This window comes from Orbicella franksi, chromosome 13 (assembly GCF_964199315.1).
Source record: "Orbicella franksi chromosome 13, jaOrbFran1.1, whole genome shotgun sequence".
Classification (NCBI taxonomy): Eukaryota; Metazoa; Cnidaria; class Anthozoa; order Scleractinia; family Merulinidae; genus Orbicella; species Orbicella franksi.
The window spans coordinates 17,631,775-17,655,461 of NC_138157.1; the positions used below are offsets into that span (position 1 = coordinate 17,631,775).

The following is a 23,687-nucleotide window of genomic DNA, read 5'->3' on the forward strand; positions in this document are numbered from 1 at the left end:
TATGTGTTTTGACTAACTGTTTCAATCTTATATTTTAATACAGTTTGGGACGGACTTCAATTCAATTTATTTTATTCTATAAATATTTGGGAGACCTGACGCATTCTTTTCTAGCATCGGACGGGATGCAGATTCAATATCGGCAATCTCTAATTGGCCATGGTATACTTCTAAAACAGTAAATACAGAACTAGAAGTTTAAAAATAAATAACTCATGATCAAAAGAGTGAGGTGTCATAAATTAAGTTAATATTTACATGTATATACATTGTTCTTTTCTACATTTCTGAAATAAAAGCTTTAAAACCAATTACTGAATCAGGAATTACAGGCCAAATCCTAATTGACCTGATTTAAATGTGTCATTCAACGTGCAAAGTTGGACGAATGGTGCGCCGTTACAAACACCTGAAGCTCTTGTTTTGGGTAATATCTCCGCTGGTAACGATGTAAATGACTCAATTTGAGTCCATTTCCTCTTAGTTAACAATACAACCATGTCAAAACGTCTTAAAGAAGGTTTGGGACTGAACACATCTTTTCACACACAAACTGAAAGAAAGTGAATTTACCATTTACGAAAACCGGGAGCCAATTTCCTTTGAAAAGTGCCATCTGCCAAAGCAAATCAACGAAGGTGTGGGTCTCTGGGTTCAAAATCTTTAGGAAAAAATACTCACATTCTTCGAAAAAAAAAAAAGAAAAGAAAAGAAAAAAACCATACTCTGACATGCTGCAGTTTCTCTGGTAGGCTGTGCAGTTTGAGAAGGTGGTATTCCTGTAATTTTACAAGCGTTTATGACGTCAGGACGTCAGGACGTCAGCAGTTCTTCTGTGGCACAAACATCATGGCGGACGACTCGTCCAAGCTGAAAGCAAAAATAGCGTTCCTGACGGGTAAGTTTTCGTTGCTTTACAATTCTAGTTACGTTTGTGCTATTTTATCGAACTATTTGTTATCTCTTTAGTATTTGGTATTAGTAATACGGTTAAATGAAGTTCATTTCACTGAAAACATGTAAACCTTGCACTCCATTTTGTATTTCGTAAAACATATACAGCTAAAAGCATTTTAGTTTTTCGTGCTCAGTCGATTGTGCTGTTTTGACTTGTAAACGACAGAGGGTAAAGCTTGAAAATTACTATCAAAGGGATATAAATTATCTCCGAGCGCATATATTCGTCCGAAAGCTTCAAAGTGAAATTTGGCTGGTAAAATATTTTTAAATACAGATCGAAAGACAATGTTCTCCTTGATCTTCGATCGACTCATGTTGAGGGGAAGGGAACGGTTTATAATTATGAACTGTGTCGGTAACTTTTCCAAGACTTGAAAGTACAAAGTTTATATTCCGTGGTTTTGGTGCACTATGAGGACTGAAAAAATATACGAAAAACTAACCAGGGAAGAGATACATTACATACACGTACATACAACTTAGATGAACCCACTGGTTACATACATTTTGTATACTTTCAGACAGACGTGTTGGTATGAAATGCTTATAGTTATCACGAATTGAAGCACAAGCTACATGCACCTAGAGTTTCTGTATTGTTTGCCTACAAATGTTTCTCTCGTACACAAACGTCTTCCTCTCATATAGACGTTACACATGTAGTACACTCTTGGGGTATTCATTTCAAATTTCAAAGTTTATTTTTTGCTTGCCAATGTCCATAGTAGCCAACTTTGGTGTTTGAGTAATAGGCTGCTCTTTTCATGGGTTTACTGGTACAATAAATCCACATGAAAAAAAAAAAAGCTCCCAACATCCCGTGTGGGTTTATTGTCCCAGTAAACCCATAAAAAAAGCATTTGTCAAGAGAGAAAAATTCATCGTTTTTTTGTGATCAAGTTGCTTATTCTAAGCGTTGAGTTGGTAAACCGGTCACAGTGACTGAAAGAGTGAAAGCATAGGTTCAGCTCCACACACAGAGTCTGCAGAGCAAAGCAGCAAAGACTTTATTAATGCTGTTAAAGTTTAAAGAAAGGAAGGGTAAAGGCCATAAGCTTAAGCTTGATAATTTGTATTCAAGAATTCAAAGTTCTTTGACAGGAAATTTAGAAAATGAAAGTTGTAGCTTGAATCAGTCATCGCACAAAAGTAAACGACTACACAGGAAGTTTGCTAGTACATAGACATGTAGTGCAAACTTCATGCACTTGGCAAAGGATCTTGGTTTTTTTTTCTCATTTTATTCAAGTCTGGAGAAGTTACATGTAATTAAGGAAAATAAACCACAGATCGATATGATTTGTGATTCTTAACATATTTGAAATTAGCAAACAAGGTCTTAAAATTGGTGTTCGGTTATGATGTCTTATCATAATGCAAAGATAGTTGGATAATTTTAAAAATTTGGTGGGACAACATCTGATGACAACTTTTACATTGTTTATTTCCAGTGCTTTCCATGTTCAAAACATAGCTTTCTTACCAATCAGTCAGAGTGCTTGCAAAATCCAAACTGTATTACAAAGGTATTATCTTTGTACAGTCATACTTACTTTCTGTTTTGCTTCTATACAATGTAGATCTCATCAAATCCCATAAACAGACAACATCACATGTAAGCCATGTTTCTTCAATTAATAATAACATATCAAATAAGAGTAAAAGCTCATTTTCTTGGCAAAAACCTAAACAGCCAGGTGAAGAAAAGAAGCGACCAGCAACAGGCCCTCCCCACAACCATTCATATAGTCTGGATCGAAGGAAGATGACCAGTGTCAGTTCAGGTATGAGTTCCAGGATTGTATAAGAGGTACTTCATCAGAACATAACAGTAACTACACAATGTAATTCTCACACCTACAATATGCACTATGTACTGCTTTAAATTGAGAGAACTGTGCAGTATCTATCTTTGGCAGAACTAAACTGTAAATCCATCATTTTTAGTAGTAACGACAGATAATGCACTTACAAGATATTTTCCACAGGTGGCCCAAGCTCAGGAGGCAAGGAGTTATTATTTATTTCTTTTGTTTAAGTTTTATGCAAATGTTCAGCGCATGAAACGTGACATATTCACCGCCGACATCTACTATTACCACGTGCTGAACATTCGTATAAAGATTAAAAAAAATAATAATAACTCCTTGCATCGTGAGCTTGGGCTGCCTGTGTATTTTCCTGTTGCTGTGCAATGCACACTTGTTGCTCATGGCATTAATTGCTGTCCACTGTAAGGTACATGTATGTATGTACATGTATAAGGTTTTAAAGTTGTAATGTGCTCATCTCAGCCCACAAAGTTTATTTAAGACTTCTTCAATGAATACCTTAATTATCTTTAACCCCCAGAGGTAGGTGACATGCATTTTGTTAAGAAATACATGTACTTTCCAACTTTTTTGTTGAGTTTTTGGGGTTTTGTAATGAGTGGTATAATATACACTAATATACACTTAATTGCTGTTCCCGGCAGAAACAGTTCAGTTTTCCTTTGAATCTCGATGTTTCCCAAGACGAAGTCAAGGAAAACATCAAGATTTGTGGGTAAACAAAACTGTTGGCCAAGGGATCATTGTTTTTTTGTCATGTGACCATAAATCAGCCAGTGAGAGCACGCGTTAGATTCAACTTATCTCCAGCAATATAACAACAAGGTTTACTTACCTCTTGCATTGATGTTGATGTTTAGCTTGATATTCAAACAGGAAATAAAAGAAACAAAAGCATCCTTTCCTAGTCATTCAGAAGTCTGCAAATTTACTGGCTGTGTTTCTCGATTCCAGGTTCAAACACCACAGTGACTGGGTTGAATGTTCCTGGCATTTCTGGATTGTCTGGGTCATCTTGGACTACATGTGCTAAAGGCACAAAATCATTTGCTAACAACAAAGCTATTACACGACAAAATTATTCTAAGTTATCGACATCAACCCCAACAATATCATCAAGTACAGTATCATCACCTCTGCAGACAGGATTGCCGCAGAAATCTTTAATTTCTCATCACTCTTCATCTTCACAGCCAAGCCATCAAGTCACAGCGAAGAATCCTTATGTTTTGAATAAAAAGGAAACATTTTGTGTATCTATTCCCAAATCAGCTGTTGCTCAGAAATCAGCACTGAAGTGGTCAAAGCCAAGTGTAAGCACAGTTTTGTCTTCTGCGAATAGTAAGAGCCTCTCAGATTCAGAACTTTACGCTAAGAAATCAAACTTTCCAAGTACAGGGCAGTTACCAAGTTCATCAAATGTTCACCACAAAGTTCCATCAAATGTTCCAGGATCTTTTAAGTGGTCAAAACCAAAGCCAACTGCTTCCAGCAGTCTTGGTCAAAAGAAAAGTACCAAGAAATCCAAGCCTTCAAGATCCAAGCTAAAATGGACCAAACCTAGAGATTCTGTAGCTTCTGTTGAAGTTGGAATCAAAAGAAAACTGAATCCGTTCGTGCTAAGGAAAGAAAATACTGCTAGTGGCAGTGCTGGTCAGAAACGAGGAATGCTGAAAACAGCTAACAAAACTAAATTGATCAGAGGACCAGTGCATTCAACGCAAAAGAAAATACTCCAAAATCAGGTACAGTATTTTATGATGAGATGCAATGTTGTGAGAAAGTACAAGTGATCATCTTAAAATATCTTAATAATGTTTATTTTTTTGGTCAAATGTCAGTGGTAAATAAATGCAGGCCTCCAAGGTTGAGTTGTGAATAAGATCCTCAAGTATTTGAAGTACTGTATATGTACATGATTGGACATGACAGTATAGGTAACAATTGCGCTACAAGCCTGAGTTTTTTTGAGTGATTAGTCAATGAGGCATAGCTGAACTGACACAGCTGAATCGACTTTTACTCTTCAGTAGACACTTTAAAGGATTGCAGACTTCCTGCTAGGGTCAAGTAAAAACAGTGGAACCCTGTTAATTCCACCAATGGACCACAAAAATCTGGCTGTGTATAGGCAGGTTATCTGTGTTTTAGAGGTTCTTTAAATAAGGAAAAAAGTAAGGACACCTTTGGTTCAGCCCAGAATAAGGTATCGATGGAATGTCCATAAGGTGGGGTTCCACTGTACCACTCAGGGCTGTCATTAAGGGCCTTAACCTGTAACACCTGTACTTACGGCTGAGTATCCTTGATGAGCCCGTGATGTTGGGAGAGTACAAAACATGGCCCCCTGGTCCAGGGACCCCCTCTGTGGACCAGGTCCATGGACCGGGTCCATCAAAATATGGACTGGGTCCATGGACCCCCTATTTTTACATGTACTACCCCTAAAAACACTATAGTAACCAATAATAAAATGAAAATAAAATAAGTAAATTGAAAAAAATGAATTCACAGTCATATTTCAATTTAATTAATTTTTCATTTTAATTCACGTTTTAATAGCATTTCTTTAGTATTCATCTACATATAAAGTAGTGAAAATAAAAGCAAAACTCCATAAGATAAAAGAAGCTACAAGGAAACTCAAAGGAATCATAACCCTGGAGTTTTCTATTCTTATGGTAGAAAAGATCAAAAATTTTACCAGACAGTTGTAGTTTTGAACTGCCAAAGACCAAACCCTGGCTGTTAATTTTAATGTGATACAACTCAAGTGTATGGCAAAACAGATCAGCATCACCCAGCTCTGTAATTTTATATTTGTTTACTATTTTAAGCCCTGATCTACAATGTACATACATGTATGTTGTCCAAATTACATGTAGCTAAAAAACAGAAAAATCATGACTGACATCAAGGCAAAGTTCAGGGGATAGGGAATGGAAGTGCAGTTCTGTAGTACATGTATGTGCTACAGACCCTAGTTCTGTGCATACTCTGTATTCAATCAAGGTTCATTGCATTCTGTAACAAGACACCTGTGGTCTGTTTTGCAGACTTCTAGTGTGTGGAGGTCTCAGAGTGCTTTAAAGTTAGACAGGAGGAAAGGTCAATCAAGAGCTTTGTCAAGAAGATCCTCTACAGGATTGATTGAGCGGTATGTGTATGGTCTACCTTTTGGTAATTAGTAGCCAAGTGGAAATTGTGAATGTGAATTTGATCTTATCATAATGAGTTATAAATTAAATTGTAACATTTCATGTGAAAGATTATATCAGTGTCTGTACTAGGTTGTACACTGAAGTACTCTGGTGCTTGGTCAAGACATGCAAAATAAACCTACAGTAGTGGATCATATTGTGTTCTGTCTGTCCCGTAGTGAAGCTGAAATGTAACTGTCTTCTTTGATTGTCTAGCAAACATGTAATTTCTTATGATATGTACATGTAACAAGGTACTGTAGAATTATCTAATTAAATTTTGCATTTACTTACATGTATATCAAAAGAGGATATGTTTCCGGAGTAAAATTTGGATTTGTTTTGTTAGAAACTAGACGTGTCTGTTAAGAGGGTAATTATATACATGTGAACAGTACATGTGCTTTGGGGTGTATACCTGTTTGCTGCACAAATTGTTGTATACACATCTTAGTGTTCAATTATGTTTCCTGACATTTGCTTCTTTTTTAACTGGACTTTTCCAGATACAGGTTTGTGAGGTCAAAGAGGAAACAAGCTGCTATTAAAGCTCAGGTTTGATAATTTTTCAAAGTACCTACAGTCATGCACTTTTTTGTTTTAAGAGACTATAATAAATATTTGTCTCTGCCAACATGTACATTTACATGACTGTATACAAAAACTTAACATACATAATGCATATTATGCACATATTGATAATACTACAGTATATTACATGTATGTATATTAATTCACTTCTGGTGAAGTGACTGGTCTAATTCTATATTGCAGTAAATTTTGAGATCACTTTCTTTCAAAGCATATATTTTGTAATGTTTATTACATGTATCTGGCCAGTTAACAATGGGTTTGATTGACATTATTTTCATTTCCACAATCCTATAGTGGCCTGGGCTACATGTACATGTACATTGTAACTGACATAAAATGCTTCCTCTTTTGATACACATACCTTCAGGTGTATAATTTAAGAGAGGATCTTTGACTCTCATCCTTCCAACAGTGTACAAGCTTCTAGCATGGCCGTCAATGTTCGCATTTACGAAGATGAGAAAATCGGATCTATTTCATCAAGTTGTAGTTGTTATTGAAATATATAATTACTATATGCCTCATCATATTATATTAGACTGCACACTTCTAGACCCTGATTACATTTACAGTTTTACATACAGTCATGTAGAGAAGGGTATGCACTTTGTACATATAATTTGTGACCAGTAGCCAGCTCATTTCTGGCATTCTGGCACAACATCAGTGTGGTATTATTCTCCTCTCCCCCTCCTGTCCACTGATCAAGAAAGTCAGAGTCAGAGTCTTAACAATGTAGCTCCACAAAGCTTCAAATTAATTATGTTTATGCTACTGTACTACACTCTGTAGCTACATGTACATGCACATAAAGAAACATTACAGAGGCATATGTACATTTAGTATTGATGTATGTTCAAAAAAGCCACTAGTTAAAGTGCACCTAACCCCCAAATTTTTTTTTCGCTAGAACGAATCTACTTATTATTTGAAATAGTTCTGCGAAAAAATTTTTGGATTCCGTTAAATCCTCGATTTTCTGTGCCACGACGAAATCTCGAAAATAGCTCCAAAACACCGCCATTTTGTTTCACGACCGAGTTTGAGGAGAATGGGTCCAGCGGCTCTTGTGACGTCTACCCAGGAAGGTTGGATATCTCATTTCCTCTCATCTCCTTCAGGATGGTGCAATACACATTCGAAAGGTGCGCAGAAACGCCTTCCAGAGGTGCTATCGGCTGTTGCAGCAATATTCCAGATTTAAAGAAAGGTATACTGTACAATTTACTGGCGATGATCGGCTAATGGTGCAATAAAGACGTAAACGATGGTTGATTTTGTCGAACCGAAACAAGCGAACTGAATCTGTGAGAACCATTGAAGAACTCTCACTGGAATTTGTTCCGGAGACTTTCGAACGCTGTTTTCATAAATTTTCTGCTTAAAGCTAACCAGCAATTTGTAGAAATACCACCGACAACCTATATCTTCCAATCCCGCAGTATTTATAACATAACCGGCAAAGTTGTGTGATCCGGTCATGATCAAGAAGCGTTATACTGATACGTAAATAGATCGCAACTGTACGCCGCTAATCAACACTTATTTCTCTTTCGATTTAGATGAAAGTCGAAGATTAATCCTCTAGAATTACATGATAACAAAATTGTTAGACTCACAGAGTTTTTCGAAGGTTTGGAAATCAGCAGTGTGACAAAGATTCTGTGCAATAGCGTCGAAAATATGACCGCGTAACATTATCTGCGGACCGCTTAGGGAACACATCCTTTTCGCTTATCCGACGAATTTCACTGCAAACTTTGAGAACAATTTACATTGGTTATTTGGAGTTACGACTTAAAACGTGTGACAATGTGAAATCGGTAATTGTATGAAATGTTTCCTTCCGCCTTGCTTCCCGCAGCTTCAAAAATACAGGTCCAAACAATACGATTTTCAATCGATCGAAGCCAATGTTTTGGAGGTCATCAAGTCTCGAAAACTGCAACACGTACGTCGCTCTTATAAACATGAAGCATTCAACTGAAAGTAAAACACAAACTGGATTTAACAGAACCTTGACAAAATACATTCTCGGTAAGGACAAATGTAAACGGGCTATAAACACGCGTGGGAATCTTATGTTTAGTTGACGAAATTACCATCCAAAGCAGTCCTTGAGTTTTCTTTCCTGCTGTTCGTTTGCCTGCTCCTCCACTTCGTATCTAGCTTTCCATTCCTAATATACAAGCAGCTCGTCCGCAAAGACGTCTTCCCCGTCGTCGCTTGAAATATTGCAAATTGCTCTCAAAGCTCTAAGCAGTGAGTTCACAGTTGTCGAACGTGCTCGATCGAAGTTTATTTCGGAGCCTTCCGAATCGAAACTTAACTCTGCCTCCAGTGACGAAAAAGAAATGATTCTGAGACAAAATGATTCTTGGACGTTTTAGTCCCAAAATACATCGGAACGATTAGTTTTGCATTCTATTTTCTCGAGCAAATACAGTGAGTTGACTGAGGCGCTATTGTGTTTGGTTCCTGGGTAGACGTCATCAGGTACCGCCGCCCCAGACTCCCTAAAACGCGGTCGTGAAACACTTAATCGCGACTTTGAAAGGGCATAGAAAATCGAGGATTCAACCAAATTCAAAAATTTCTTTGCCCAAATGCTTCAAATAAAGTCTAGATTTGTTTTAGCGAAAAAAAATTTTGGGGGTTAGGTGCACTTTAAAAATAATGCTGCAAGAAAAAAAGAATAGACATGTTAACATGTGTTAGAACATGCAGCAAACAATCAAGTGCTTGTAAGCACAAAATAGCAATCCATCAGAGAAAAAATATAAAATATAAAAAAAAATTATATTGCAGCAAAATAAATTATGTTGTGGTTAAAACATACATTGTACATGTAAAAATGAAAAAACAAATATCTGCATAGATGATACTTGTGTGAGAACAGCAACCAATAAAACAAACCAACAAACACATTAACAAAGCTGCGACTGAAGTAAAGACTAGTTTGTAGCAGGGGTAGTTTGTCAGATGTTGCCCTCCAAAATGTAAATGTAGATTTACGACCAATATATTAACAGTGGGAAAACATTGGGACATGAAAAATTCTCTCCTTTCTTGTCCCCTTCTACAGTACATGTACATGAACTCCTAAACAAGCAAACAAACAAAGAAACAAAAAAAACAAAAACATGTAACTATAATATTAAAGGATAGAACTGGACACAAAAAAGCTTAAAAACCCCGTCTGAAACGACTAGACAACAATAGTAGAAAATGTCTTTAATAAAAGAAAGGGAAGGAGAGCATGATGTTGATAATCAGTGAATATTTCAATACTGAGAATTAAATATGTTTGGCTTTTGAAAGGTTTGAGTGCATGATTGTTTCAACAAACTGTTGTTGATGCAGTTACCCTGTACATGTATGACAAATTGCTTTTACAGCATGCAAAGAAAGTTGTATCTGATAGTCTGGGGCTAGTGGATTTGGCATTTGGGCTAGTGGGCTTTAGCCTTTACCTGCCTGACAGGCAACCGTTTTTTGAGTGGGTGGGTGTGGTGGGAGGGGGTGAATCTACAAGAAATTCTAATCACACATCTACTGTAAGAGATGAAATTATTGTCATCTTTTCAAGGACATCAGTCATACTAGCTATACTGTGGGAGAGGTGGAGGTGAGAATGGCTTCTGGACTAGTACATCATAGTTTCAGCTTGCCCAGAAGGCTAGCTCAAAAATTGGTTTTCTTTGCACCCTGTTTCATAATGGTTCCATTTTAGTCTGAAAATCTGTTGATTAAGGGAGGGGGGGGGGGGGGGGAGAGAAAAAACTATTTAGAACAACTTCCTTGCACTGTAACGTTTAAACCATTTTTTTTTTTTATTTTATCATAATACTAATTTTTCCTAATGCTGCTTGTTTGCAGAAGTTAAATAAAGAAGTGGTTATTGGAGGTGTTTCATACAAGACGTCATCCAATAAACTCACCAAAGCAAGAACATCTTCAACTGAGAGGCAAAGTGGTAGAGGCATGAAAAGTTTGTCAACAAGCAAAATCGGTGAGCCTCTTTTAACTTATTACAGTATATTTCAATGTCAAAAAAGTGGTAAAAGTCAACTTTTGCCTTTGGGCGACTGAAAAAATTTACTGTTTTCGTATAAGCTTAAGTGCTGGCCACCCAGGATATCATGCATATGGTTAGGAACCTTGAGGCTCCTAGTAATTTTTTGTAGACCACAGCCTTGAATTGGAATTTAGTTGAACATGTGATCGATTGGAGTGAGCCTTAATGTTACGCTTACGATTAGTTGTACTTTTTCTTGGTACTTGTGAGGAATCTTTTCATGGAAATCTACAGTTTATTATTTCAGCACTGTAATTGTGATCAAAATATGTGTTCATTTGTCAACAAGATCACCTCTTAATTAAGCTACAAATTAATTTACAGCGCTTTACTCCCGTAGGAAAGTTGACAAAAACCGTTAACATTCAGGGTGAGAAGTTTCTTATGGACTCAAAAGGAAAGACTCTCCAGAGAATCAGTAAAGGTATACACTGAGCATATTTACAGACGTGTATTTTACAGGAAAAAATTCCCCTGCTTCCAGGCAATTTCTTTCTCTCTCGTATCAGTAGAAGTGTAAACTCTTTCAAAAACCTTTCTTGGCTTCAAAAGTATTAATCATAAGATACGGTAGGAACGGAGATAGTGGACTTTGAGTAGCTGCAGTTTGTACCTTTACATGTTATGCAAGCTTCTTTATTAGGGAAAGTTGCCGGTCTCTTGTCAACTACAGTGTAGAACCAATCTCAACTATGGCTCAGTCAGTAATAATAACTGATATCTTATATCTACATGTACCTTTCAGCTCCCAGACGTGTTTCTACAAATGAACCAAGTTCTTCTAAATCAAGTCAAATGCCCCCAAGCAGAAGGCGATCAAGTAATGGACACATGGTCATATTACGTACTCCAACTACGCTGGTTAGAAGTAAAGTCAGCAATACTCCAAGCAAGATTCTTGCTAGGTATTCTATCAAACATTTTAATTACTGGATGAAAGGTAGAAAAGGCCTGAATCGAATTCATGAAATCGATACTTGCGTATTAGTGTGTACCTTACCGGGACGAGTGACGCGAGGGAAGATGGGAAGGGTGTGTGGACGTTTGGCGGGATGGAGAATGAGCTCTACTAGAGAGGCTAAATTTTTTGGAAAAATATAAAGTGGGCTTTAAAGGAGCTCAGTCACGGTATTTGAGTTGTTTTGGCCACGTACAAAACTACTTTTGAATTGAAGGAAACCTAAAAATAGTAGTTAACTAAAATAAAAACACCAAAGAGATATCAATAAACCATAAAGAAACAAGGGTGGTTAAGGATGGAGAAGATTAACGCGGATTACAAACGACGAACATAGGCTAAACTTTTCAAGAATGAAGATGCCCAAACCGTGACGTAACTCCGTTAAGAAACAATGTGATATAGTCGTGTAATCTTATATAACTATCCTGTGTATGATTCAACACGTTTTGGGTACAGTTGGTCAAGCCAGACTTCAAAGATCCCTTTGCCGCTGCTGGTCAGTCTATAAGGACCTTGCTATACTTAAGCTCTTCCACGCCTCAAGGATTTTCCCACTCCAGTCACTGAACTCTAGTAAAACCCCAGCTGTCTTTCAGTCTACCATTTGCAAACGACGAAAGATTTAAAGGACTGATATTTACATGTATACCTAATTGAAGCTTTTTAGTTTGATTCCGCGGCATATGAGGCGAGTTCGATCGAGCCATGGATTCGTATTTTGGTGAGACGAAGTCGGGCCAAAATACCCATGGCATGCTGCAAATTTGGCTAAAGTAAAATGGTGTATCTAACTGTTTCCTATTTTTTTTCCGTTGATGATTTCAGCCGTGTATTGAGGCGCAGCATAAACAATGCCAGACTGTACAAAAAGAACAAAAAGACGCCAGCTTCACAGCAGTACTGCATGTTCTACAATAGATTTGGTAAGCTCATATGGTAAAGAAAACCACTGTGTGAGACCTCATTTTCCGTTGGCCAATAAATTACTGAGCCTGCTGAAAGACAGTCAACGTAAACTCAAAAGGCCAAAAAGAGAAGTCGACTTCGGTCGGGTCACTAAATCACGTGACTTATCTGTAAGGGAAAGGGTTTAATACACACATTTACTGGTCCCGAGGGAAACAATTGGTTCTGTTTTCCTGAGGATCTCGATGTTGGATAGTCTCCTCCGCAGCCGTTTTTTGGGATGTCACGCAACGCTCCCCCCGAAGAAACGGCTGCTCACATCCGAACAACATTCCTTTCACGAAATCAGCCAATCACCGCTTCCGTTCCATTTTCAAGAACGTTTTCGCGCCAAATTCGCCCTTTGAAACTTGTCCAATCAGAGTATGTCTTTTATCTTTGTATCCCGTCGTGGGAGATGTCACAAATGAACATACAGATTTCCGGCTTTTGTTTAGGGACGCCGAAAAATACTGGCGACGCTTGAACGAGCTTTCTATGTAGCTGAAGACTCTTCAAGGTTCAAGGTAATTATTAGATACTTTCAGCTCAAAAAATTATTGTTGAGAAGGAAGACACCAGGAAATCAAGTAGCTCCGCTCGATTTGTTGACAGCGATTTCTGAAAGCCGCTCTTTCCTCCTGATTACAATCTGGTGGAAGCGTTTAGCCCTTGATTGACACTTACAATTTGACATTTCGAGAAAATATATATTCTCTCATTAGCTGAACATAGCGATGAGCACATGAAGCACTTGTACTTAGGGCTTTCATTTACATTTTTTTTCGTCCGTCATGATCGTAGCCTGCGAACACCGCCTATTTTTGGCGACGTGCGGCGTGAAACAAAAGCCAGAAATCCCTCGCTTGTTCGCACCGCAGACCTTTTCGCGCAAAAGCTTACGTCATTCACACTTTGCTATTATGTGATTGGTCTGTTCAACAGAGCGCAAACAAACCACGAACACAAAAGGACAAGAATGTGGTTCGGATGTGAGCAGCCGTTTCTTTGGGGGGAGCGTTGTGTGACATCCCAGAAAACGGCTGCGGAGGAGACTAGATGTTGGAGGGAAAAACAAAACTAACTGTTTTCCAAAGGCCCAGTAATAAAGTGTTTTGTTATATAGCTGAAGCGTACTAAGTGTGTAGTAATAAGGCAAGAAAGAAGTTAAAGTAACCTCTAGTTAGTGGGAGAGCGGTCCGAGAAGAGCGTAATTGTTGCCCGCGGGGGCGTCATTTAGATGTAGCTATTGCCACGTGACCATAAATCAACTAATAAGAGCGCGCATTAAACCCTTAAAAAATGCAGTCGTTACTAGTGAATTGAGGATTCAGGGCTGCTCCAAAGTCGTTTTCAAAAATGGGGGGAGAGCTCGATACAAATTTTCTTTCTGTGGGGTAATGTTTTCAAACAACAACAACAACAACAACAGGTTGACGCGGGCGCCCTGAATTCCATCAGGAGAAGTCAAGTAATCTGTCTGTATGACTCTTCTTAAACTATACTAGCGTGATCAGTTTCTCTCTCTCTGGTAATGGTCTGTAAGTAGAAATAGATAGACGTGACTGCATTTTACATTGCTTTGTGACCTCTTGTATTACACTTTCGTTATGTTTTTTATTATAATTTACAGGAAAATGCAACAAGCAGGACACTTGCCCATACATTCATGACCCTTCAAAGGTTGCAGTGTGTACCAAGTGAGTATGCATTTAAGTTGGCTGAACACAGTTTTTGATACTTGTGTTCATTCACCTTTTTCTCTAAAACCCTTGATCCCTCGGTCGCCAAAAATGGTAGCAAGCAAGTTAACAACACAAACTTTGGTTTTTTGATGGCTAAGCTGACGTATGTATCGTTGCCATGGCAACATGACTAAATATAAACAGGCCTTTAAAATCGGTTTTGTTTATTTATAGAAAATCTAGTCATTAGATTTTCTTTATAATTTGCATGCAACAAGCTTGTAACGATTCTCACAAGTTAACACCATTTTGCTAATAGGTCTAGATAGCAGCAGACATGTAAAGATTTTAAGGAAAACGACCACTTTTTTAAGTTTAAAAAACATGTTTCGACAGAACTTCTGTCATCTTCAGTTGAATGAATGATTACAAAGCAAGTTGAATAATAAGTAGGCAAAAATGCTAATTAAGACAAATAGTAACAACAGAACGTGAAAAGGTGTAAATTAAAAGGATAATTTTAGATTTACATGGTGTAAATCTAAAATTAATTAAGGTTTACTATGGAAAAAGAACTTAATCGCAAATTACCCTTTCTAGATGTTCTTATTGATAATAGTGACACTAATTCCTTCCTAACTAGGGTTTACCGTAAGAAAACCTTTACTGGGTTATTAACTAATTATTTTAGCTTCACCTCGTACTCATACAAAGTAGGTCTCATTAGGACCCTTGTTGACAGGGCCTACAAGATCAACAACACTTGGTTGGGGTTACAGGAGGATATAACCAAGCTTACTGAAATTCTCAAAAAGAACCTTTTCCCTGCCCATTTAATTGAAAAAGTGGTTAACCGTTACATCACTGGGGCCCATAGCAATCATTGTCTCCGGGGCTACCCCCTTACCACCTCGCCCACGTTTTGGTTTAAGCTGCCGTACATAGGCCATTTTTCTGTCATCACTCAGAAGAAGATTCGGCACTTAATCAAACGCTATTGTAATGATTTAGACATCAAATTAGTTTTTTCTTCCTTTAAGATAGGTAACCTTTTTGGTGTGAAAGACCCTATCCCCGGCGGGCTTCGTTCACGTGTAGTTTATAAGTTTACATGTGCGGGCTGTAATGCCTGTTATGTCGGCGAAACCTCCCGACATTTTTCCACACGCGTACGTGAGCACTTAGCCGTTGATAGGGCCTCTCACATCTTCAAACATCTTCAGAATTCTGAATGTTGTCGCTCATTGTGTTCAATAGACTGCTTTCATATTTTAGATCACGCCACTACCAGCTTTCAACTCAAGATAAAGGAGGCTATCCATATTCAAAAAGAACTGCCTTGCCTCAATCAGCAATTACACCATGTAAATCTAAAATTATCCTTTTAATTTACACCTTTTCACGTTCTGTTGTTACTATTTGTCTTAATTAGCATTTTTGCCTACTTATTATTCAACTTGCTTTGTAATCATTCATTCAACTGAAGATGACAGAAGTTCTGTCGAAACATGTTTTTTAAACTTAAAAAAGTGGTCGTTTTCCTTAAAATCTTTACATTTTGCTAATAATTTAATAGAGAGATCTTTAATTATCCCTTGTTGAAGGTTCACTGGAATATCTAGAATTTCCTTTGTTAAAGTTCAATTATTTTCAATACTCCAGTTACTTATTTCCTTAAGTATTTTCGTGCCAAATTTCGTGAAATTCTAATTAGTGGTTTTCGAGTAATAGGCGTATTTCCGAGAGTGCAATTTTCATTCAATCGCAATTTTTTGACTTACTACGCATGCGCTGCATTTAGCTGGGTTCTTTCGGTAACATAGAAAAAGCTGAGAATTGCTGGGTTCTTTGCATCGTTACCTTTTCTAACATATCTTTGTAATAAAAGACTAAAGCCATCAATACACTGTGTTCAATTATAGAGAAAAATAACGCAGGTAGTGCGGGTGTTGAGTAAATAAAATGATCGCTCTATTGACGGCATGTTTGTTTTTTGCAATCCTTGTGCGCGCGCTGAATCGCATCAGCAAAAGCGCGCGCGAAAACTGTGTTCGGCCACCTTAAATTTATCGCACTATTGTGACATCAAAACGGAATTTGATTAAGTTCTAAGTTTTGGAGGAACACATGGCTTAACTAGAGCAGATTTTTGACAAGGTCTTGTATTTTTTTAAAATAGATTTCTGCGTGGTCGCTGTAAAAACGTCGATGGGTCTTGTCCGTTCTCGCATAAGATTGACAGAGATAAGGTTAGTTTTTAACTCGTTATTAAAGTTTTTCTCTTTCCTTGGCTGTTTGAGATTTCATATCCAATACCCAAATTAACCTTCTGTAACATTAGTTTCTTTTTTCATCATTTCAGATGCCAGTTTGTCAGTTTTTTCTTCGTGGTAAATGTTCCCACGACAACTGTCCTTATTCTCACGTCAACGTTAGCAAGAAGGCGGAAGTGTGCGAGGATTTTCTCAAAGGGTTCTGTTCACGAGGGCAACAGGTGTGTTTACTCTCATTGTTGATTATTCTCTTGTTCGCTGCTCTCATTTGCATTGCCATGCAATGCCACTCTCATGTGGGGGGGAGTATTGCGTGAGAACTTCATAAAAACGCCTCTGAGAAGATTACTGAAGCTTAAGGGCCGGGCACTTAGTGGATTATCAAGTACTTGAAATACATACATGTGTATGTATGCTGTCATAAACAGGCAATACAAAGGTTGCGTGCATTCTGCTAAAGATTATATTTACTCTTCTTCAAAGGCATTGAAGGGTAGGATTTGGTTTATTGACCAAGCCAGAGGTCAAGATGGCTGGGCATTTGCCAAGTCCTTTTTCTTTTCTTTTTTTTTTTCCCTCGTGTTTATGGACCGAGACGGAGTTGAGGTCCAGAAACACGCAGAAAAAGAACGAGGCCAAAATCATCTTGACCGAACAAGCTCAGTCAATAAAGGATTTATTATACGAAATAAGGACACTATTTTCTTGCAAGACACGGCGGGTAATTCCGAGCTGGCGAGGTTGTGCCATCTTACCCACTCGTGTAGCCAATCAAAGCGCAGGATGCGGTTCATCTTGCCTGTTCACGGAGCTAGCCATATAACAAGGGATCTTGCTGAATGCTGCGCTTCCGCTGTCAAAAGTAGCCAGAGAAGGCCAAATAATCTTCGGTAGCGACAAAAGTGTCAACAGCATTGGATATACACGCCCAGTAGGCATAGAAATTTGGCCCTGAGGCGGAGTGCGTTTGTTGTCAAGCCTTGACAATTGAGCGCTTCTCCCTGAAGTGATCTGTCGATGGGTGCGTTTCCCGTCGTTTTGGTATCGTTTACTGTGTAATTATTTACAATTAAAACATAGTTGTTGTTTTTTTTTGGTTGACAGTGTAACAAAAAACACATCCTTGAGTGTGAAGAATTCTCAACGACTGGCAAGTGTTCTAAGGGATCCAACTGCAAACTAATGCACAGAGCAAGAAAACCTGCTGCAGCACGTAAACGAAAATCTTCCTCGAAAGAGGAAAACGAGAGCTCAAAACTCTCCAAATTGGATTTTACGAGTGATGAAGGTTTCTTGCCACTTTCAGCCAGCGATGCAGGTTTGTCATGATATCTACTTCTGAGTATTCAAATGGTCTTAGTCTTTTACGGACTTTTTTGAGATTGACGAATGTACAAGCATATCAAAGCATACACCTTTTTGCCTGTCGATTAAGCTCTTTTGTGTTGTAGATTCGGAGCAAACGTCTACGCTGGATCCGTTGGAAAATACATCAGTAGAAACCAAAGAGAAGGATGGTAAGAGTGGACCTTCACATTGGGCTTGAGCATTTTAGCGTCTGGATTGAAGTTAGACTTACCTTCAAGTCGAGCTGCGAAAGCCGAGCTCGGAAAGAGAAAAATGTTTGCGACGCTCACAACTTGAATGCGAAGAGCGCAAGATTGAAGAGCGCAAGCTCGACTTGTTTCGCTTGCGAGAACTTGACACGGGCGGATCCAGGAATTTCTGAAATGGGGGTTGTACTACTGTAATAGCTTTTGACGCCATTGACGTGGATGGCGAGCGACGTAGCCGCGAGCTTCTAGGGGGCTTCGAGGTCATCCCTCCCCGGAAAAATGTTCCGCCATTTCTGGCATTCCTGACACTTGAAATGCGTTTGTGAAGGCATGATATAAAATCTGGAGTTTACTTTACCTCTCAACCAGAAATGCAGTCGTGAAATGTACCCTACCTTTTCCTAACTTGACAGTCCGAGTCAGTCAATTGGCGGAAGTGAAAGAACTATGTATAGAACAATTTTATTAGTTTGCTATTCACAGGGGGAGAGGGGGTGTTGCCACCCTCTCAACCCCTCCCCTGGATCCGCCTCTGCTTGAGGAAAATTCCTTCGGTAAATTTGGCGCGCGGCAAAGGATAAAAGTTTTCGGCCAGCCCTATTCAATGAGAAGCGAACGACTTTAGGCAGTATAGATTGAAACTCTCATTCAATTTACAGCTACAGCCTTCCCGGAAACTCGCTTAACTTTTGTAACCACTGCTTGGAGATGTAAAGTATCATGTTGTCGTTATCATTTAGCCAATCAGATTTCAGCTTATGTGTTCTCAGCCGATGAAAAGCAAGGCCAAAACCAATCGTCTCATTTTGGTCGTTTCATGCGGCTGCTGAAGATGGTATACGCAGTCTCGACGGTAAACAACCTCTACATTTTAGAATTTTGCTATCCACGCCAGTAAATTCGAAATATTATGTTATCAAGAATCTTGACCGACATCAGGTTGTTGATGTAGCAATTTCACAGAAAACTTAACTAACTTATATGTAAACTATTTTTTGTCTACAGTTGAACCAGTGGTAATTCGTCCGAGGTTCTTGAAGCCCAAGGAACCCGAGAAGCAAACTGAGGATTGATTAGGTAGGCTTAGTTTCAAGAGGTTCTTAATTGAACTTCCTTGTCTCTGGGCCTTTGAAGCTAAGGATCTACCACTAAGTAGTGGCCTGTCCTTTAGTTGAGAGTGAGTTTGTCGACGGGAGGATTGTGCGTTACTTTGCAGGAGAGCGAGTGAGTCACAGATGATATGATTGCGTGAGTTATTGTGAGTCTCTCTAGCACGCAAATTGTTGCTCGACTTCTTTTTGTCACGGCGGGACTTGGAGCGCGGGCCAGTTGTTTGATTTTTATTGATATTATTTCTTGTTGTGCTGTGCATAGTGTAAATGTGTTTTTAAAGGAACGTGTAACGGCGGGACTGTAAAGAAAATAGAGAGAAGTTAATAAAGAGTAATTAACATGAAGATTTATTGGTATATAATAAAATTACCAACGTTCTTACTTGTAAGTTGTCTGTAAACCATCTCTGTTTGTTAGTCGTGAATGAACGATTACCAATAGACGCCTCTCCACCTTCAGCTTCCCTTGAACTTTCTCTTCTTAATCTCATTACTTTGTCTCAGTCTGTGTTTTTTTTTTTAAAGTCCATGCAGTGCATTAGAAATAATAATAGCAACAGTTGTATTAGTGAATTTTTTTTTCTTCACCCTTGAATTCCAATCTTTTTTAATTCAAAAATATGTGACGTTGAAAGCGAGTTATAAATCTTCATTCGATAGGGTAATGTATAATTTCAACGTATTTAGTTATCATACAAGAAGTTGCAGTTGCTAATGAAAAAACAAAACAAAAAAAAGAAACAACGGTGAAAACTGGCGGTGCTGAGGAGGCTTAAGAGAAACAAAAAACCTTGAATGAGAGTATAGTAGGCCTGCTCGAGGTGTGTAATTGTAATACATAACTAAAAACAAAATAGTGAAAACTATTTATGCACCCGCCTAACTTCCATTGTTCTATGAACATTCATTATGTAGGTTATTCCCTCTTTAAAATAAATCCCTTTAGTAGAACATTCTATGTTTCTCAGTATGGTAACCTGCAAAGTAGCACTATAGTAGTACTATCGCAATGCACCGTAAGGCGTAATTTTTGGAGAATAAGGAGGCTGGTCAACAAAGGGGGAGTGGGATTGAATGATTAACACGCACTGAAAAAATGTACAAACTGAATGAGAGAAGCGAGAAAATTACTTGCCCTAAGGAATTTTTCTTGATATAATCAATAGTGACGCATTTTCAATCTTGACTACATACCGTAAAATCCCACGTTAAAGTCCCCCCCCCCATCGGTTATAAGCCCCCCCCCCCCCCGAATATACTCTTCTATTTGCTAACAAAGATATTTCGGATATAACCCTTCCCCGGATATAAGGGACGGACCATTAGAAAATTGAAGCAGGGGTGGGACTTTTTCAGCTTGCAGGAATTTTTTTTCACGTCCACTGCCTCTGCAGGATTTTTTTTCGGGGTCAAGTTCCCCTGCACGAATGTTTTTTTTTCTTTGGGGGGAGGGGATGGGGAGGTGGATATTCTACTGTCACAATCTTAATCTTTACTCGCCACAATCTGGTTGCCTGAAACAGGCTCCAAACAAATATATTTTTATCTTTCACACAGTTCTTTTGCTTTAATGTCAAAATTATACTCAGGAAGAAACATAACCAAGTATCAGACACATTTATAAGCGGCTGTTGCCCAACTGATGGGGTTGCGTTGCATTTTTTGTTTGATGGCTAGGGAAATAACCATTTTATTAATTCCTTCTCCTGGTAATAAAGTTCATTCTTGGAATGCAGTGAATTAAGGTTTTAACTAGGATTCAGTGAGTGGCCGTCCAGTAACCATGATATGGGGCCGAAAGGCCTATTCTGCCATGGGGTCTGAGGGGTATGCCCCCTCCCCCCCCCCCCCAGAAGCGTTTTTGGTGCGTTTTCCACGACTTTTAGCCGATCAATTTAATGTATCGATTGGACTTGAATGTTAGTGCGTCGTTTACTTTGTCAAAAACCTAAAATAGATTGAAACAGCCCATACCAAATGCATCAGTTGTGTTAACAGCTCCATGATTGTCTTTTACGACGTTTGTCCAACGTTGATCTTAGCGGTTATCTTTGGGGAAGTGTTACGGTTCGCCATGGGTGTGCACATCTGTGTCCACAATCGTCATTTATACATGCCAGTTGTAAAATCACTCCTATGATATATGTCGAGGCTTTTAAAACACGGTATGTGCTTCCTTAATTGCGAACGAATTAAGCAGGATGGCTATTTATAGCACATGACTTAAGCCATCCGTAAGGGTTTTTCAGCAAGGATGTTTGGCTAGCAGTGTCCATGATGAGGTTGCTGTGCACAAAATGCATCAGCCTTGAAAGGGAAAAATGTCCTAATTGTAGACGACACCAGGTGAATGGGGATTACACTAGGACCAAGAAATTAAAACTGCAGTATAAAGTGGCTGCTTAGGTGCCCTTCAGGCGAGTACAATTTGTAAGCCCGAGAGTGCAATTCACTCTGCAGGATTTTTTTTTCTTCACTTCTCCTTTGCACGATTTTTTTTTTTTTTTCAGTCACCCTCCCTTGCATGAATGTTTTTTTTTGTGTGCTTTTTCCTCACACCCCCCACCATCACTTTTCTAATGGTCCATCCCTAAGCCCATCTAATGTATAAGTGGGTTCATTTTGCGTTTCTTTGCAAAGATCAAAATTTTTAATCGAAAATTGTAGGCTAACAGAGTTATAATAGGGTGCGAAGGTAATAGCTATAAATGTAATGGCATGTTAGCTTTAATTCGTTTTATCCCTTCGTTCTGAAACACTTTTTTCATTCCGCCCATATGCCCCCCCCCCCCCGTTCTCCCCCAGGATATAAGCCCCCCATTTATAAGCCCATCCAAAACTCCTTATGAAGTTATATAAGCCCATGAAATAAACGGGCTCACTCAGTTTCAAGTTTCGTCATGTTTCTATCGCATAACGAAAAGTATGAAAACCATGAAATGCATATCTTAAATCAATTTGTATTTTTACCCTTGGTACAGTCTGGTATTTTCCTTTGCTTTATATTCATTATTACATATTACCATACAATTATTCCAAGGATAAAACTGAGCCACAACATGTGTGTATGACAGACGTCGGCCCAAGACTTGTTTGGTTCTATGTCATAGCATTTTTAATTTAAAGTCTAAAAAACAAACCTTTTGTCAGCTAACAACGGTCACACTGAATGTAAACTCTTACTGGCCAATACATAATGGGCTATAAATTTGAGTTTGGTTTAAAGTGGCTCATTACCCTAAAATATGATGATTTTGATGAAAAGTCAATTATAACATACATGTATGATACTTCTAGAAAAGCTGTAAATTAAGTACAGCTTGGCAGTCATAATTGTCCCTATGAAATGGAATATAGCCCTTTTCCTCCTTCTCCAAAAGCCTCCGAGGTACAAGCCTTAACAACCTCTCTCCCCTATACTGGGTTTTAAAATATTTAATTCACCCATAAGAATCTTTAAGTGTATTTTTTTCAAATGTCTACACCTTTAACTGACTGACCTCTCGGCAATATATACTTTGAAACATTTAAGGTTTCCTGAAAGTGGACATAATACAATGAACCAAATAAATCGTGACATTTTTACTAAAAATGTCGCAATTTATTTGGTTCATTGCATTACTTTCATTGATAGCTGTACGTCAGTCCCTTAACACGAGATAATTTGTGCACTTGGTTTGCTGCAAAATAAGTAATAAAAATAAAGCCCGTAAAACGTACTGCAAGAGTTAACTGTCAAAACTTTGTTTTCGTGCTTAGGGCGAAACAGAGATTCAGTCAATATGTTTTCTTGAAAGTAAAATCTTGTTTTGGAAAAGGGCGTTAATGCTATAAAATAGTACTTCAAAAGAGTGTGGCTGTTTGCCATAGCAACCAATTAAAATATAAACCTTCAAAATTAATGTTCTCTTAATGAATGCAATCGAACGCAATTTATCTTTTGTCCTCAAGTTTAAACGAACGTTTTGGTGTCTTTTAGGGTATCAAGTCGCCTTAATACGTGAATGACTTGAACTCATCGTGGAATTCGTTTAGCCTATTTGAGGCTCCCGGTAGTTGGGGACGAGTAAAAAAGAAGAGCGAGTGAGAGATAAAACGAGAGGAACCTAGGCTCTCGATAGTTGGGGACGAGCTAAAAATAGAGGGCGAGCGAGATATATTAGTCCTTCCTCGTTTTTTCTCTCGCTCGCCCTCTGCTTTTCGCTCTTTCCCGACTATCGGGAGCCTGAAACAGGCTAGAATTCGTTTGGCAGAAACGCACGTCAAACCTCTTGCGCCTGATTCAGGAATTGAACGAAAGCGTAATTGAATTGTAGTTTCATCATATCTGTAACTACGGTCACTGGAGTGCATCGCCAAGTACTTCACTAACGTTAAAGTTGCAATTGGGGCATACATGTACGTTTTGTTTAATCCAAGTTGGAAATTCCCAAGAAAATTATAAGGAAACATGTGAGTGAAACGAGACGGCTTTTTTGATATTGTTCATGG

General features: G+C 38.5%; 1 protein-coding gene across 2 annotated transcripts; it reads left to right on the top strand.

Moving 5' to 3' along the window:
• Positions 1-470: 470 nt before the first annotated feature.
• LOC145466433 (uncharacterized) lies at positions 471-19,541 on the top strand. Of its 2 annotated transcripts, none has more exons than XR_014041889.1 (15): positions 471-898; positions 2,541-2,744; positions 3,747-4,537; positions 5,849-5,949; positions 6,499-6,547; positions 10,466-10,598; positions 11,005-11,088; positions 11,410-11,569; positions 12,451-12,548; positions 14,204-14,270; positions 16,435-16,504; positions 16,618-16,749; positions 17,633-17,846; positions 17,980-18,520; positions 18,554-19,083. XR_014041889.1 is itself a non-coding variant. In XM_081450153.1 (15 exons), the coding sequence occupies exons 1-15, from the start codon at positions 850-852 to the stop codon at positions 19,155-19,157; spliced, it is 2,286 nt and encodes a 761-aa protein (XP_081306279.1). In that variant the 5' UTR covers positions 635-849; the 3' UTR covers positions 19,158-19,541. The 2 variants fall into 2 exon arrangements, 1 of the variants encoding a protein (XP_081306279.1); XM_081450153.1 differs by lacking the exon at positions 18,554-19,083 and adding an exon at positions 19,090-19,541 and having other exon boundaries at positions 635-898; positions 17,980-18,045.
• The last annotated feature ends 4,146 nt before the right edge of the window (positions 19,542-23,687 follow it).